This window comes from Bombus terrestris, chromosome 8 (genome assembly GCF_910591885.1).
Source record: "Bombus terrestris chromosome 8, iyBomTerr1.2, whole genome shotgun sequence".
Classification (NCBI taxonomy): domain Eukaryota; kingdom Metazoa; phylum Arthropoda; class Insecta; order Hymenoptera; family Apidae; genus Bombus; species Bombus terrestris.
The window spans coordinates 5,260,603-5,276,364 of NC_063276.1; the positions used below are offsets into that span (position 1 = coordinate 5,260,603).

General features: G+C 28.4%; 1 protein-coding gene across 4 annotated transcripts in view; it reads left to right on the plus strand.

Annotated features, from left to right (window-relative positions):
* LOC100644563 (vacuolar protein sorting-associated protein 13) overlaps positions 1-15,668 on the plus strand; it is a 19,714-nt gene extending 4,046 nt beyond the window's left edge. Inside the window, exons 12-61 of one of the 4 annotated variants that reach the window (XM_012311167.3) lie at positions 5-104; positions 185-427; positions 503-686; positions 773-858; positions 921-1,053; positions 1,115-1,347; positions 1,422-1,559; positions 1,637-1,781; positions 1,857-2,074; positions 2,173-2,328; positions 2,401-2,535; positions 2,616-2,788; positions 2,868-3,169; positions 3,244-3,380; positions 3,492-3,780; positions 3,862-4,118; positions 4,196-4,318; positions 4,400-4,502; positions 4,569-4,715; positions 4,871-5,067; positions 5,138-5,275; positions 5,370-5,489; positions 5,559-5,738; positions 5,831-6,010; positions 6,100-6,261; positions 6,323-6,486; positions 6,560-6,680; positions 6,929-7,105; positions 7,858-8,082; positions 8,144-8,359; positions 8,766-8,807; positions 9,208-9,270; positions 9,991-10,194; positions 10,277-10,414; positions 10,514-10,660; positions 10,731-10,879; positions 10,945-11,056; positions 11,133-11,371; positions 11,451-11,613; positions 11,691-11,907; positions 11,982-12,157; positions 12,233-12,352; positions 12,418-12,539; positions 12,624-12,937; positions 13,012-13,133; positions 13,231-13,400; positions 13,500-13,614; positions 13,689-13,820; positions 13,905-14,069; positions 14,141-15,668. In XM_012311167.3, coding sequence (XP_012166557.2) covers positions 5-104; positions 185-427; positions 503-686; positions 773-858; positions 921-1,053; positions 1,115-1,347; positions 1,422-1,559; positions 1,637-1,781; positions 1,857-2,074; positions 2,173-2,328; positions 2,401-2,535; positions 2,616-2,788; positions 2,868-3,169; positions 3,244-3,380; positions 3,492-3,780; positions 3,862-4,118; positions 4,196-4,318; positions 4,400-4,502; positions 4,569-4,715; positions 4,871-5,067; positions 5,138-5,275; positions 5,370-5,489; positions 5,559-5,738; positions 5,831-6,010; positions 6,100-6,261; positions 6,323-6,486; positions 6,560-6,680; positions 6,929-7,105; positions 7,858-8,082; positions 8,144-8,359; positions 8,766-8,807; positions 9,208-9,270; positions 9,991-10,194; positions 10,277-10,414; positions 10,514-10,660; positions 10,731-10,879; positions 10,945-11,056; positions 11,133-11,371; positions 11,451-11,613; positions 11,691-11,907; positions 11,982-12,157; positions 12,233-12,352; positions 12,418-12,539; positions 12,624-12,937; positions 13,012-13,133; positions 13,231-13,400; positions 13,500-13,614; positions 13,689-13,820; positions 13,905-14,069; positions 14,141-14,188 — 8,140 coding nt within the window. In that variant the 3' untranslated portion in view covers positions 14,189-15,668. The remainder of the gene's footprint in view (positions 1-4; positions 105-184; positions 428-502; positions 687-772; positions 859-920; positions 1,054-1,114; positions 1,348-1,421; positions 1,560-1,636; positions 1,782-1,856; positions 2,075-2,172; positions 2,329-2,400; positions 2,536-2,615; positions 2,789-2,867; positions 3,170-3,243; positions 3,381-3,491; positions 3,781-3,861; positions 4,119-4,195; positions 4,319-4,399; positions 4,503-4,568; positions 4,716-4,870; positions 5,068-5,137; positions 5,276-5,369; positions 5,490-5,558; positions 5,739-5,830; positions 6,011-6,099; positions 6,262-6,322; positions 6,487-6,559; positions 6,681-6,928; positions 7,106-7,857; positions 8,083-8,143; positions 8,360-8,765; positions 8,808-9,207; positions 9,271-9,990; positions 10,195-10,276; positions 10,415-10,513; positions 10,661-10,730; positions 10,880-10,944; positions 11,057-11,132; positions 11,372-11,450; positions 11,614-11,690; positions 11,908-11,981; positions 12,158-12,232; positions 12,353-12,417; positions 12,540-12,623; positions 12,938-13,011; positions 13,134-13,230; positions 13,401-13,499; positions 13,615-13,688; positions 13,821-13,904; positions 14,070-14,140) is intronic. The other 3 variants (XM_012311168.3, XM_012311170.3, XM_012311169.3) reach the window with 3 other exon arrangements.
* The last annotated feature ends 94 nt before the right edge of the window (positions 15,669-15,762 follow it).

Sequence of the window (15,762 nt, forward strand, 5' to 3'; positions counted from 1 at the left end):
ACAGTCTTCAAGCAGCTGCTGCCGTACAATTAGAAGGTTTGAAAGAAATGTCGGCTTTAGGTTTGGAGCATGCTATTCAAAAGCATTCAGTATTAGACATACAGGTAACAATTCATTCAACAATATACATTCGTTATAATGAACAAAAATTATATATCTATAAAAATACATAAATACATAACAGGTTAATATGCAAGCTTCTCAGTTAATCATACCACATGATGGATTTTATGATAGTACGAAATCATTATTAGTTGTAAATCTTGGTAGCTTGCAAATACATTCTTTGGAAAAACCAAAGGGCGATGATAAGACAAATGTATCTGTTAAACAATTAATCAGCATGGGTAAAACTGAAGAAGATGTGCTATTGCATCTTAGAGAACATAGTTATGATAAATTTGTTTTAAAGATAGTCGATTTTCAAGTATGTATTTTCAATTTCTTATGTATCAAATGTGTAGTCATCGATATGATCACATTTAACTATAATGTAAAATAGGTATTAGTTTCATTGCCTGGTGAAGAATGGCGCACAGTATTATCAAATGTGGATGATTCTATGACATTATTACACCCAACAACGCTTGAAATCCAATTTCACAAATGTTTAGTAACGGATGATCCATTACTTCCAAAATTAAGGTTGATAGGCCAATTACCATCAGTTGTTGTTAATATAACAGGTATCATTTTGGGACAAAATTTTGTTTTAGTAAATAGTATATATTAATAATACACAGAATATAATATTCTCTTTTAATTTTTTTAGATATTCGTTTATTGCAAGCTCTTTCTATTGCTCAGAGCATACCGCAGCCAAAAGAGGAACCAACAGATCTCCAGAAGTCATCTATGGTATATTTTGTATTATACATCAATTATTAGATATTCCATTCTGATTAAAAAATATTTTTTAGAGTAAATCTGTTTCACAATTATCTTTGCTGAAAGATATAACTACCACCATTGCTGAGAAGAAGAAAGAAGAAGATTCTACTGTAACTTCAGTTAAACAAACGATTGATATGGAAATGAAATTTGAAATGAAAGGTAACAAATGATGTTTTATAGGTAGTTAGATTTTAATAAAAAATTATATTATTTATTATAGAATTTGCAATACAAGTTTCATCCCAAAAGGGTAATGAAATAATACCATTTGTGAAGTTCGAGGTACTACAGTTAGAAGCAGAGATGTTACAACGGACTTATGATCAAGAGATATCATTAAGATTAGGTGGAGTTCAAGTCAAGCAACATTACAATCAAAGAGAAATATTTATGATAACCACTCCAATGTTATCAGGTAGACATGAATATTTGATAACAGTACAGTATATAAATGTAAGTAAATAGATTTATATTATTAAATAAATTATTCACAGGATATAATTTAATTCTTTTATATTTATTTTTAGGTAAATAAGCGATCTCCTGAATTTAAGACGAAACATGGATCTGTTCTTCAATTACTAAAATTAGAATTTACAACATTGAATGTTTTATTACATCAAGAAGCTCTTATAAATCTTCTTCAATTTATATCATATGTGCAGGTAATTTATAGTAGCAACAAATTTTGCGTATATGAGTAATAAAGCGTAAATTATATTGTCTCATATTTAAATTGTAGGATCAAATGAATGTCATAGCAAATAGTAAACTTGAAAAAGAGCCTCGCATACGTCCACGACCTTCTCATTTGGTTTCCATTCAAGAAGAAACTTCTACATTTTTAAGAGAACAAATTCAAAAGCAAAAACTTAGGTCAACGACACGTAAGTACACTTCTATTATATGTTTTTATACTTTAAAACTGAAGTTATAAATTATAATTATACATATATGTTTAGGACGGAGAAGAACAATGATGGAGCATGTAGATCTAAAAGTTCAAGCAAAAGTTGGGACTATTTGTATGAAGATAACTAGCGATTGTAGAGAAATTACTGCATTTTATATCGACGGTATCACTGCCGGATTTATAATGAAAGCTTCCTATTCTCAAGCAAATGTTAATTTATCTTCTATTAGCATTAAAGATCTTAACGAAGCGTCAGGTTATAAGGATGTAAGTCTTTATTTTCTTATTAAATCAATTAAATGTTAATTGAATAATCAATTAAATGTTATTGTAATAATATAATTAATTACTGTTTTGATATATAGATTGTATCAGTGACAGAAGATACTGAATCCTTACAAATCCAAGCTATAATGTATAATATTGAGCCGTCAGACATTGATAAAAATAATATGTCTATCACAGTTGTTATGGGCTGTTATCGTATTGTCTTTTTGAATATGTTTGTTACTAGTATAATGGTAAAAAAATCTTATATAATAGTCAAAATATCTTAGTAAATAGATGGCATTAAAGAATATTTCATCTTTTAGAGCTTTTTAAACAATTTTCAAACGGCTCAACAAGCCATAAAGGATGCATCAGCAGCAGCTGCAGAAGCCGCGAAGACAAATATTAAAGACGTTAAAGAAAGCGCGGCACGTATTGGTCTTGCAGTAAAAATTAAAGTATGTAGAAAAATGTGTAGAAAAATAATTCGATTTTTTGTTTACTAAATCATTTACGTTATGACGAAATTGTTATCTAGGCTCCAGTTATATATGTACCAATGCATTCGAAAAGCGATCATTGTTTAACACTAGATATGGGTAACCTTACTATATGTAATGTTTTTAAGAAGTTAGAAGTTACAAATGATGCTGGAGATTGTCCTATTGTCGATGAAATGAGAATCGAGCTACAAAATTTAAAGTTATCCCGGTAATAACTATTTACAGAATTTAGTAACATTTACTAATCTTGATAATCGCAATTATTTAATGTATTATTTTTACAATAGCGTAAGACTAAATATGGAGAAGTTCGCGATTGAAAACGAAATATTGCTGTTAGAACCAGTTAGTTTTACATTACTCATTAAACGTAATTTATCTACTGCTTGGTTTACATCTATACCTGATATTGACATGTCGGGTAGACTAAATAAAATTAATATATTAATAAGTAAAGAGGACTATGCGACTGCATTGAAAGTATTAGAAAAAAATTTAAGTGAAACAGTTGAAGATACAAAGCTCACGGCAAGTGTTAGTCAATCCGAAAAGAAACTTGAAGTAGAAGTTTTACAACATCGACAAAGTGGTAAGAATATATAATTTGCTTTATTTACAATAAAGTAAAGAAATTATGAACTAATTATATTTTTATCTGAGCAGATAGGTTTGCAAGAGCTACTGCAGAAGATGCAGAAGATCCAAATTCACAAGAGCAAGTACATACACACACGTCCATCAAATTTGAGTTTGTTATGGACAGTCTTATGATTACTTTATTTACGGGAGGTTCAAAAATGGTAATTTCAATGAAATATATATATACATACAACCGGAAAATTTTTATTTTGTGGATAGTGGGATAGTAAGTTAATAATGACATATGTATAAATTATTCAAATTAATTACAGCTGCAATCACAAAGTTCTCTGCTTCATTTACCGGAGAATGGATTAGCGAAATTTTGTTTAACCCATTTCGCGTTAAAAGGTCGAATATTTGCCGATGGATTAATGGCAACTTCAATTCTTCTTATGAACTGTACTTTGGACGACATACGTCAAAATAGACAAGGTTCTCTTACAAGAATCATGGAAAGAACTACGGCAGTGCCTTCTATGGATGATATAGAAAAAGAATCCAAACCTGTTCGCAGTATGTTAGATATGACTATTAGACAAAGTTCAAATGACATGTTTGGTGAGTTGAACAATATTTTTTAATTAATATAGAACATGTCCTTATTGTCATTAAAAAATTTTTAATTGAGTTTGTTTTCAGTTGATATTCGAGTCTTTTCATTTAGTATTATTGTGTCACTTGACTATTTAATGAAAGTGAAAGATTTTTTCACTACTGATGAACCATCGACAAATAAAACAGTGCAACCAAAGAATTATAACGAATCAGCAGTTAAAAAGAAACAAACTGTATCATCAACCAAAAAAATGTTTACGGTTAATATACATATTGAAAAACCCGATATTATTTTGTTAGAGGACATGGATGACATAAATTCCAATTGTATCATATTAAATGTAATATCTACTTGACGTATTTTTATTGGAGTATACGATATATATTGTTTCTTTCATATGTGTAACATTTTTTGCAGACTGAACTACTGTTGAAAGTACGTATGATGGATGAACATCAAGTAATAGCTGGCACCATAAAAGATTTATCGATTCTAGCTGGTATATATAATACCGCGAAGAGAAGTGATTGGATATATCAGGTAAAGATTCTTATAAAAATGTTCACTTATGATTTATATTATTTCTACATGTGAAACTATTAAAATGTTAATTTTATAAAGGTGCTAAGACCATGCAGTATAAGTGTAGCAGGTTCTACGCCAGAAGGAAAAGGACTTCACATTGATATTTGTTGCACAGACATTCACTTATCAGTTTCCCCAGGTGATTCAATAAATTATTGGTAATTAATGTCGAAATTGAATCACTAATCAAATTTGCTATTTATAGGTGTCATAGAAATATTGAATAAAGTAGTTCATACTGCTACAAAGACACAAGAGCAAGATCAGGAAGTTATTATTACTGAGCGAAATTATGAAGGATTATGGGTTGTCACTCCATTTGAAGAAAATGATTTTTGGTTTTTAAAAACAGGTAAAATATATATATATATATATATATTTATATATATTTATATATATTTATATATATTTATATATATTTATATATATTTATATATATTTAATGTACACTTAAGTTCTTTCTATTTAACATGATTTGCTTCTATATGTTTTCTATTCCCTCTTTAGAAGTAGGAGTAGAAGCCATAGAAGATATTGTATATTCTGATGATGAAGATTCTACAGTTTATAAGCCAGAATTAGCAATAATCTCTGCACCAACAATTTTACTCACATTAGAAGCAGGCATTGGTAATAAAACATTGCCAATGCTTCTACTTCATATTGGCTTTGAAAGCAACATTAGTGATTGGAGTACAAAAACTGTAAGTTATAGTGGTATGACTTTAATGAAGATTTTTTCGCACTATTCGTTTAAAATTCAAATACTTTTAGATGAACATGGAGTATACAATGTCGGTAGTTATGGCATATTATAATAGCTGTCTAGCATTGTGGGAACCATTAATTGAACCAATAGAGGGGATCAGAAATGAAAAGCGGGTTTCTACACCTTGGGAACTAAAAGTTAAAGTAATGTATTTAAATTTTTTTAAATCGAAATGTTACATTTCTTAGAACTTCTTTCATTGTTTTTATGTATCTTTTTATTCATTTTGTATGTTAGATTCAATTTAATGATGTATCACCGGATTCTAGAGGCGCAAGTGCGGCCAGTCCTACATCAGAGAGTGAAACAGAAGAATTGCATCAGATTCCCAAAATGTCTATTGATATAATATCAACTGTAAGTTAGTAAACATTGATTTTTTTTATTGTATATTTCACGTAAAATCTTTTTGACATTTTGCAATAGGAAAATTTGGAAATAACCATGACTAAAACATGTCTCGACGTATTACAACAACTCGGTAATGCATTTTCATCTGCCATGGAAGCTAGTGGGAAAGGAGCGGCTAAAAGTGTAGCACCATATGTACTTAAGAATGAAACTGGTTTAGCGATAGTTTTAGATTTGGAGCGCAGTCACTTCAAGGTTTATTGCTTTTGAATTTTTTATGTTCTTTTAACTATAAATATAATACTATGAACTATGTATATAAAATAAATATACATATTTTTTTTTAGGTTTTTAATGATGGATCCAAATTTACAAGTAATAACACAGATTCGTATATGGAAGTAATTCTTGAATCTGGTGCATCAGTACAGTTAGCTCCGAGGACAACAAAAACTGAGATACCACTGCTTGATCAATTGAAAATTGAAACAATTAAAGAAAAAGACGATGATAAGTTTATTATTTCGGTAATACTTTTAAAGTGTATAAATTTATGAGTTTATTTCATATAACTAGAGCAATTTCTGATTAGTTAATATATAATATTTTTTTGAAGTTTAAAGAAATTAATAGAACTTTGGCTGTACCCGTGTTAAGAGCTGATAAAAGATTCTTTTCACTGAAATATCGAAAGGACGGTTCTGAAGAATGGGGTATTGTTTCTGATGTTATAGTAGATGAAGGAAGTACTATTGTTACTCTTAGAAGTATTCTACAGGTAAATTGCATAAGTTCTTATTCCTAAGCTTTAATAATAATTGCAAGTAATAATTTTTTAGGTACACAATCATTTTAGTCAACCAATATCTGTATATTATATGACTAAGCGTGGAAATGAAGTTGAATGTGTGGGAACTGTTGCTCCAGATAGTAAATTAAATCTTCCACTAGACACTGTATATACACCAACAAATGTTTATGGGCTATTTTTCAGTGTTGAAGGGTACTTTATACTTTTATATAAATTTTGTATTTTTTATGTCCTTCTATAATACTTATTTAATTTTCATTTTAAGATATATGGTTTCGCTAGAACAATTTATCTGGAAAGATTTACAAAAAACAGTTAGTATGACAAAACTGTTAAAATGCGAAGCTCGAGTGAGGCAAGAAGCTGTAGAACCATTTTACATAAAGGTAACAAAATGAAACGTGTTTATTTATGTACACACTTAGAAAATTTTTATATTTGATTTCTATCTTTCAAAATTTTACACTGTGTAGTACGTGTAATACTATTATTCACGACGTGTCGATTACGTTTGATAGTCATATAATGAAACAGTACCTTTGATTCATTTTTATTTTCATATGCTGTAATCAAACAAAATTTCGTTAAAAAAGTTACACTACATGCTTTTATAAGCAGCAGTTTTTACTTTTAGATGTTTTTCATGATGATTGTGGTTGGTAGTATTTTATATAATAACAACACTATTGGCTTATTATTGAATGCTATTAACTGGCGATCCGTATTCTGTCGTTTCATTGATTGCGTCAAGCGTCTTTGCTTGAAAACTTTACCCTCAGAGCACAAAAAATATCTGGAAGCACCTATACAGGTACTACCGTCTTTTTCTAAACTAGTTTGAAAATCAGTTGCTACTTAGTATACGTTGGATATCAGCCAAATAAATATCTTTATTGCCGCTATTAGATAGTTAATAATTTTAATGTGGATGTATACCTGTAACAAATAATATTGTAGGATAAGTATAGTTATTATACTGATTATCGATAAAGAATCCCTATATGTTTGATTGGAAATGGTTATTGGCATGGTTTCTGTTACAATTGTTAATTGTGTCATATTAATAATATAATTACAACAAAACAAAAACAGAGAAATATGAACAAATTATTTTTATATTGAATTTAATTCTTTTTATTAAACTCGACAATTTTCAGTCATTAAATTATGAGAACAAATCTTTTATTTTATAGGACTTTTCTTTGTTTAATTTTCTTTGTAGGCACTGTTTTATTTTTTATTTCAACGCATTCCAGTAACAAGTTTTTACAATGTACTATGGTTAATTTTTTAATTTATCTGTATTATGCATAAAATGTTCGAATAGTTGTTGAAAATTTATGTTGGTATTCAGTATAATGTGTTTATTGCACGTTTTTTTTATGTTTTATTGATGATATAAAACGGAGTGTATTGTTACTGTTATGCTTTAAACATTAAAAGTGTCTTTTATTACTTAGACAGTAGTAGAGAGAATAATAGAATAACATAGTAGAGAAAAAATAATTCTAATATTTTAAAACAGAATTTATATATTTTGAGAATGTATTATAATACTTACAGGTTGTTGGTGAAATGGAACAAGTTTATTTTGAGAGTACTAGTCGACATACTATAGCAAGTACAATCTATAATGTTCATTTATACCCAGCTGTATATTTGAAGAATTTTTTGCCTATCGATATTATTGTATGTTTACCTGGAAGTGTACAAGAAAAACTTCTAGAAGCTGGCACATCTTATCAGATTCCTACAATTGACCCAGGAAAATCTTATATAATCATAAAAGTAAGTAAATCATATTTTTATACATTGTGACTCATATAACTTACTTAATTATATGTTACAGTTACCAAATTATTTAGAAAAAGATTGGTCATGTAAAGGTGAGATACTTGCGAATCCACCAGAATTTTCTGTATGGTCTTTTGAATCTTTTGATAGTGCACAAAAAGTTATAATGGATTTGGGAATGCATACATCATACAAACATGGTTCTATCATTATGGCTTTATATTGTCCATTTTGGATGTTAAATAAAACAGGCTTGATGTTGTCTTATCGGGTAAGTATCATGAAATTTATTCTAAACAATTAATTAAGTGACAATAATTTTATTTTCTGCTTCATGTAAATCTCGCTTATTATTTTTCCTTTAATAATTCTTTTTCCTTTTAATAAAAAAAGAAGAAAAATTCTTCATTAAATAAAATACCATTAAGTATAAATACAAAAATTTCATTTATAATTTTATAATATCGTAATAAAGTACTCTAATATATTAAACAATAATATGAATTTCTTTTTAGTAATTGTATTAGGTATGTAATTAATCTCTATGCAATGCTTGAGTTATGATATTTTTGTGCCATATGTAAGTGCTATGCCACATTACGCATGCTGGAAGTAGTATTATGTTGCAAACTATTAATTTTCTATAACTATATCTTATTCAATACATTATTTTACAGAAATCAAGTAAGGGTGGCAAAGAACACTCAAGTCCAATCAAGGTAGTGATTTCATGTTACAGTATTTTTCATGCTTTGGACACAGTGTTAATTAAATAATTCTCATAATATATTAATGGCTGTTATATTTCTCGGTGTGCAAAATTTATTTTAAAAGATTCTAGAATATTCTCAATAAGTGCATCGTTAAATACAGCATATAAGTCTTTTAATTCTTTTTTCTGTTTAAGTCAAGTATATTTATTTAATGTAATAAAACAGCAGCATGTCGCAGAATGTTGGAATAGCTTTTCAGTATTAAACTTTTATTGTGACTTATATCAGTTGTAATGGTCATGGGTTGAATCATAAATATTAAAAGTAATCTTACAAAATTTTTGAAAAAATTAATTTCGTCATTGACAATTTTGCGAATTCTAATACATAGAAAGGTATCTTTCAGAATTTGGTTTGTGTGAAACCTCATCAATCACGTACAGAATACAAGAGGAAGAAAGCACGTTTGGTGATATATTGATTTCATTTTATATTGGTTGTGGTTTAATCTTGTAAACTGTAGAATAGACTTTTCATACTACCTAATATATTTAACTAACTACTTGTGTCCATATATTAATGTTTTACATGTTTGTACACATTATTATCAGTGCTTTTTTACTAACTATGATTTACTAACTAACATTAATGACATTTACATACATATACTCTTCTAAAATTAACAAAAAAATGTACTAAGCTTCATTCATACTCAGTTTTGTTTATTAGTTGGCATATTGTGGTAATCATAATCTTGCAACATTACACATTTTTCCTAACTATGTGTAAGGTATTCCTGCTTATATACTCATATATGTATTATTATGGCACGTACAAGGCATGATTGCTATGAGATTAAACACATAGAAATAGTAATAATGCAACAATGTTGTAATAATGAAATAGTAATAATTTAATGCAACATTAATACAAGGAGTTTTTGTAAAATTTGTATGAAAACTTCAAATACAAAAAGAATTCATAACATACAAAAATTTATAAGTTCAAGCTTTGTTTATTGAGATATATAATTAAAATGATAAAAGAAAGCTAGCTGGTGTTGGTGAATGTAATGTTACATTGTATAAATATGTTCAAAAATGCAATTAATTGCATTTTTTATGCACAGTTAAATTATTGAAACACAATTAACATTAGCACAAAAATTTATATGTATAAATATTTTCAGAGTGGAGAAGATCATCTAAATGTGCTTTATCATCCAGAGAATTTTAAGGGACCAATATTGTTCTCATTTCGCTCCAAAGTGTTCTTTGGTAAAAAGAAAGCAATGATCAGAGTCGAGAATGGTGAATGGTCAGATAAATTTCCAATAGATGTTGCAGGAAGTGAGGGAGTAGTCATTTGTAAATATAATGGCCAAATATATCAAGTTAGTAGTATTTTTCCTTATTTATAGTTCCATTATTTAATCACCATATTCTTATATCAGCAATATTTCTTATGAATTACAGATTGGAGTTCACAATCAATTAACTTATAATTCTTTGACAAAACAAATTACATTTACTCCATATTATGTACTGATAAATAACTCTGATTATCTCATTGAATGCCAAGAAGGTAATAGGCCAGCTGATCCTATGATCAAGGTAATAGTTATTTATAAAAGGGAAAATTATAATATACAATGTATATTATTAATTTTAATGTATCTAAATAAAAATATTTATTATTTCATTTACTTATAGGTACCTGCCAGAGAATGTGCAGCTTATTGGCCTCGTTCTGATCATGAACAAAAAACTCTAAGTGCTAGAATCGCAGGTAACCCTGAAAAAACTGCACCATTTATTTACACAGAGAACCATACGACTTTGTTAAAATTAAATAATAAGGTTTGTTCTGTTCTTATTTCTCTCCGAATGTAATGTAATTTATGTTTGTACAATTCCTTTTATTTAACAGTATGGAGGAATTAATGTAGATATACAAATAAGTGAAGGTGGAGTCTACATTTCTTTATCTGCATACACTCATGGAAATGCCCCAGCTTTAATTATTAATCACACTCCACATACAATCAATTTCTGGGAAAAAGGTTCACTAAATGTCAGGTACGAACATTAATGCAGAAGTTAATATTATTATTAATGTTATTATATTGTAAATTACTTTATAGATCCGTACAGTCATACAATAGAATGTTTTACACTTGGGAACATCCTGCAGGTCCACGGAAATTAGTCTGGGAAGACAACAATAAAAAAGAAATTGAAGAAACTCTTCGAAAGGTAAATATTTAATAAAAATCATTAAAAATTAAAATTTTATTTACATGAAAAAGACATTAAAAATTTTATTTTTTAGGACACTTTAGGAGGTTTTCAATTGCCAGATCTAGAAGAAGAAGTATACTATGTATCATTTTTAGATGGTACACAACGAGTACTTCTATTTACAACAAATATGAAAGTTGCAGAAGATTGTGAACTAGCAGGTGATTTTGAACCTATAGAACAGGAAATAACAATAAGTATTCACGGAGTTGGCTTCTCACTCGTTAACAACATCATGAGAACTGAATTGTTATATTTGTGTATAGCTAGGTACGTTCTTACACATATTAATTTTCATTATTTCGACAATTATCACAGTTTTCACATATTGGCAAATTTTATAATTTAGTTCTGGAATTATGTGGGAAACGCGCAAATCTGTTAATCATCGTTGGCGCAATCTTGACACAAGAGAGGTAATGGTTATAGAAGAAGGCTATCAAAAATATATACGTGAATTACAAATGGACAGAAGTCCAATACAGAAAGTAATACTTGAACCAAAATTAGAGGTAATGTAAATGAAAATAATAATTTCATAATTTTTCATTTAACTTTAAATTTAATCACTAATTAATTTTAATTTCAGGTTGATTATTTAAATATGGAAATGTTAAAACCACATCGTCGTTGTCTACGACGCACTTTTCAAACTGGTTTATGGTTGCAATACCGTACTTCAGTGCATCAAGTGCAGTTACACGCAAAGATCAACAGGCTGCAAATTGATAATCAACTTACAGACTGCGTTTTCCCAGTTATATTAGCTCCAGTTCCGCCACCAAAGAGTGTTACAGCGAGCACAGGTAAGTTTTTATATTAAAGACTGAAATAAGTGTTACACATGTGATTATATGTTTCCTAAATTATTTTTTAATAGTTATGAAACCATTCGCTGAACTTAGTATGGTTAAACGGCTACTTGAACATAGTAATGTACAACAATTTCGGTACTTTAAGGTTCTTATACAAGAGTTTCATGTGAAAGTAGATATTATATTTATTAACGCGATCGTGGGACTGTTTGAAGCAAATGAAATGAACGATGCAGAAGAAGTGAGTTCTATCTACTTTATATGCATAAAATATACAACTAAAATACTATAATAATTATTTTATTGTATACTTTAGAGTAAATTATTTAAATTGGACATGGAACTCGTTGATGAACCTCTGATGTATCACGTCAGTTTAATTACTACAGCCGAACAGAAGAATTTCTTTGATCTACTTCACTTTTCTCCCTTGAAGGTTCGTTCCTTTACACTTCAAATTAATCATAACCATATTTCTATAAGTGATATCATCTTTTCCAGATTCATATAAGTTTCTCAATGAGCGGTAGTGGTAGCGGGCCATCTGCACTACCTCAAGTATTAAATGTATTGTTACAAGGAATAGGTGTTACGTTAACTGACATTAATGATATTGTCTTCAAGTAAACCTTTTCACCAATCAATTTTAAATTAAGTTACTAGGAAATAAATCATATGGGAATAATACATTTCAATTTTCTTTACAGATTAGCATATTTCGAAAGAGAGTACATTTTTATGACCAATAAACAGCTTATTTCCGAAGCAACAACACATTATGTAGGACAAGCAATTAAACAAGTTTACGTTCTCGTTCTGGGTCTCGATGTAATAGGCAATCCGTATGGCCTAGTAGTAGGTACTATGAAGGGCATTGAAGATTTGTTTTATGAACCTTTCCAAGGTGCCATACAAGGGCCTGGAGAATTTGCAGAAGGTTTGCTTCTTGGTATGAGGAGTATGTTAGGTCACACTGTTGGAGGAATGGCTGGAGCTGTTTCTAAAATTACTGGAGCTATGGGTATGTTTGATTTTTGTATTATTAAATTAATTGTTCTATATATTTTTCCAATTTTATTTTTATTTTTATTATAGGTAAAGGTATAGCTGCTTTAACGTTTGACAAAGACTATCAGAGAAAACGACAAGAACAGCTTAACAAACAGCCAGCCAACTTGCAAGAAGGTCTTGCTCGTAGTGGAAAGGGTTTGATAATGGTAAGTGAAAATAAGGAATAAAAATTAGTACAACTTCTAATTTTAGATAGATAGACAAAAACGAAAAGAGATGAATAATGATATATATGGCTCTTAGGGTGTTGTTGATGGTGTAACTGGTGTTGTGATGAAGCCCATATCGGGTGCCAAAGAAGAAGGTGTGGAAGGATTCTTTAAAGGATTTGGAAAAGGCATGGTTGGTCTTGTTACTCGACCAACTGCTGGAGTTATAGATTTTGCTAGTGGTTCATTTGGAGCAGTGAAACGGTAAAAAAGATAAACTGTGTCTATCAATCTAAATATCAATCTAATTATCAAATATACTAAAAGGATTTAAATTATTCCATTATTCATTAATTATTTCAGTGCAACTGAGTTGAATGAAGAGGTAAAGAAAGTAAGACCATCTAGATTTTTACAACTAGACTGCTTGGTTAGACCATATGTCAGAGATGAAGCTGAGGGACATAAAATCTTATGTGTAAATATATAAGTATATATATACATAATCTTATTTAATATTTTGTAATATTTATGAATACTGTTCTTTTACAGGAATTAGAAAAAGGAAAATATGCGAATACTGATATCTATTTTTATCACATGTACATTAACAAAGATGTATTATTGCTTACTGATAAGAGAATAGCATACTTAGAACATAGTGATTTATTTGGCGGATGGCGGGTTAGTACATTTTATAATTTTCGTAAACTGAGCAATAAATTAGTTTTGCATAAACTAGACATTCTATTGTTTTCAATAATATAGGTGCATTGGACCCACGCGTGGCAAGAGATGAGCGAACAACCGAAAATAGTTGATAAGGGAGTTCAGATATTTATCAAAGATTCCAGTAAGAAGAAGAAATTAGGATTATTTGGTAGTACAGATCAATCAAAAATAATTTTAATACCTGATTATAATATTAGACAGGTAAGTTGTCTAATTTAATACTAATATCTTTTACATATTTAAAAAAAATTAATTTTTTACAATTTTCACAGCTTCTATGCGATAAAATGCAACAACAAATTAATCAGTACGAGTTGTAATGCCAGAAAATCAAAATAGATAATACATGCAAATATAATTTAACATTTGAATATAGTTAATTGAATTGATATCATCTAGCATCATAAATTTCTATTCGCTTTCCAAGCTGAATTTCATAAATTCTATATATACACATATGTATATTATAACACAGTTTTCTACAAATATTATTCATAAGACTGATACTTGATCAGAATCAACAAAAAGTAGAGAAGAATCAGTATGTATATATAGTTTTATATTTATTACGCTTTGAATATTCTGGGTTTAAATTTATTATATTTTATACGATTTAACACTGTTTTTATCACAAAACGTGCCAGTTTCTAATTCCATAAATTGTTATAATGTTAGTAAAAGCCACAAGACGCTTTTAATGCTTTTAATTAATCTATATAATCTTACTGACACGTTTTTTGATATTATACAAAATAATTATTATAGTCTTTATTATCGTTAAAAGTTCTTAATCACATTATCGCGTTATAATTTCGCTCCAAAGTATATTATGGTATGTAAAACAAAGTTAAAATACGCATGGAAATATTTGAAAATCTAAACAAATATTTTTATCCTATTAATTTGAAACGTAATGTTTTCATAAGGTACAAGATATATTTTAAGCTGATACTTAAATACCTGATTAATTTTATGTAAGAAGTTATATATGCAAAAATCAATATAGAGATATGTCATAGTTTTATAGCACTTAAAAAAAACAACTTGAATATTGATGCTTTATCTCTTAAAATATTTCTTGTTAATGTAATATACTTGATATTCTAAAAAATCGCCATCATATGACAATATAATATTTTTTTATCGCTTAATAGTAAGTTTAATAATTATTTACTATATACACATTTACGTATAAACAAAAATTCAAACGCACATCCTATGTTCAGTAACTTCTGTACCTGTATAATTGTGTTGTTATTATATATATATATAGACATACAGGATATTTCTAAAGCCGCCGCATAATTTTCTAAAATATATACAAAAATATATTTCCGTTTTTAAAATGTATATTCTTAAAATTTTATATGCACGTAGAATAATCAACTATTTTTCATATAAAACACTAATGTTTATATAATTTTTTATTTGAATTATACTTCGCATGAAACTATTACTCATTCAATCAATTATATGTTTAAATTCAAATCATTACATATTCTTAGAAATACTCTGTATGTTCATGGATAGTGCATAGCTTTTGTTACAAGATTGTTCAGTTAAATGCATAATGGAAGAAAATGAAAAAAAAGAAAAAGAAATCCAAAGTCAGTACACTATACCTTTTACAGCTTATGATAGATATAAGATATGTATATGTTACTGTATAATTATGACTAAGTTTAATGCGATTTAATTAGATTATGTTATTGTTAAAGAAAGATATATCTGTATTGTTATGTATTATTTGTATAAACAAAACTGTATTCATAGGAAAATTAAAATAACTTTTGCTTTCTATTCTTTCCTTGTATCTTGATCACTATTACCAATGTTCAATGAGCGTGATAAGTATATGTGTATATGTATATTTATATACTACACACTCCAAAAA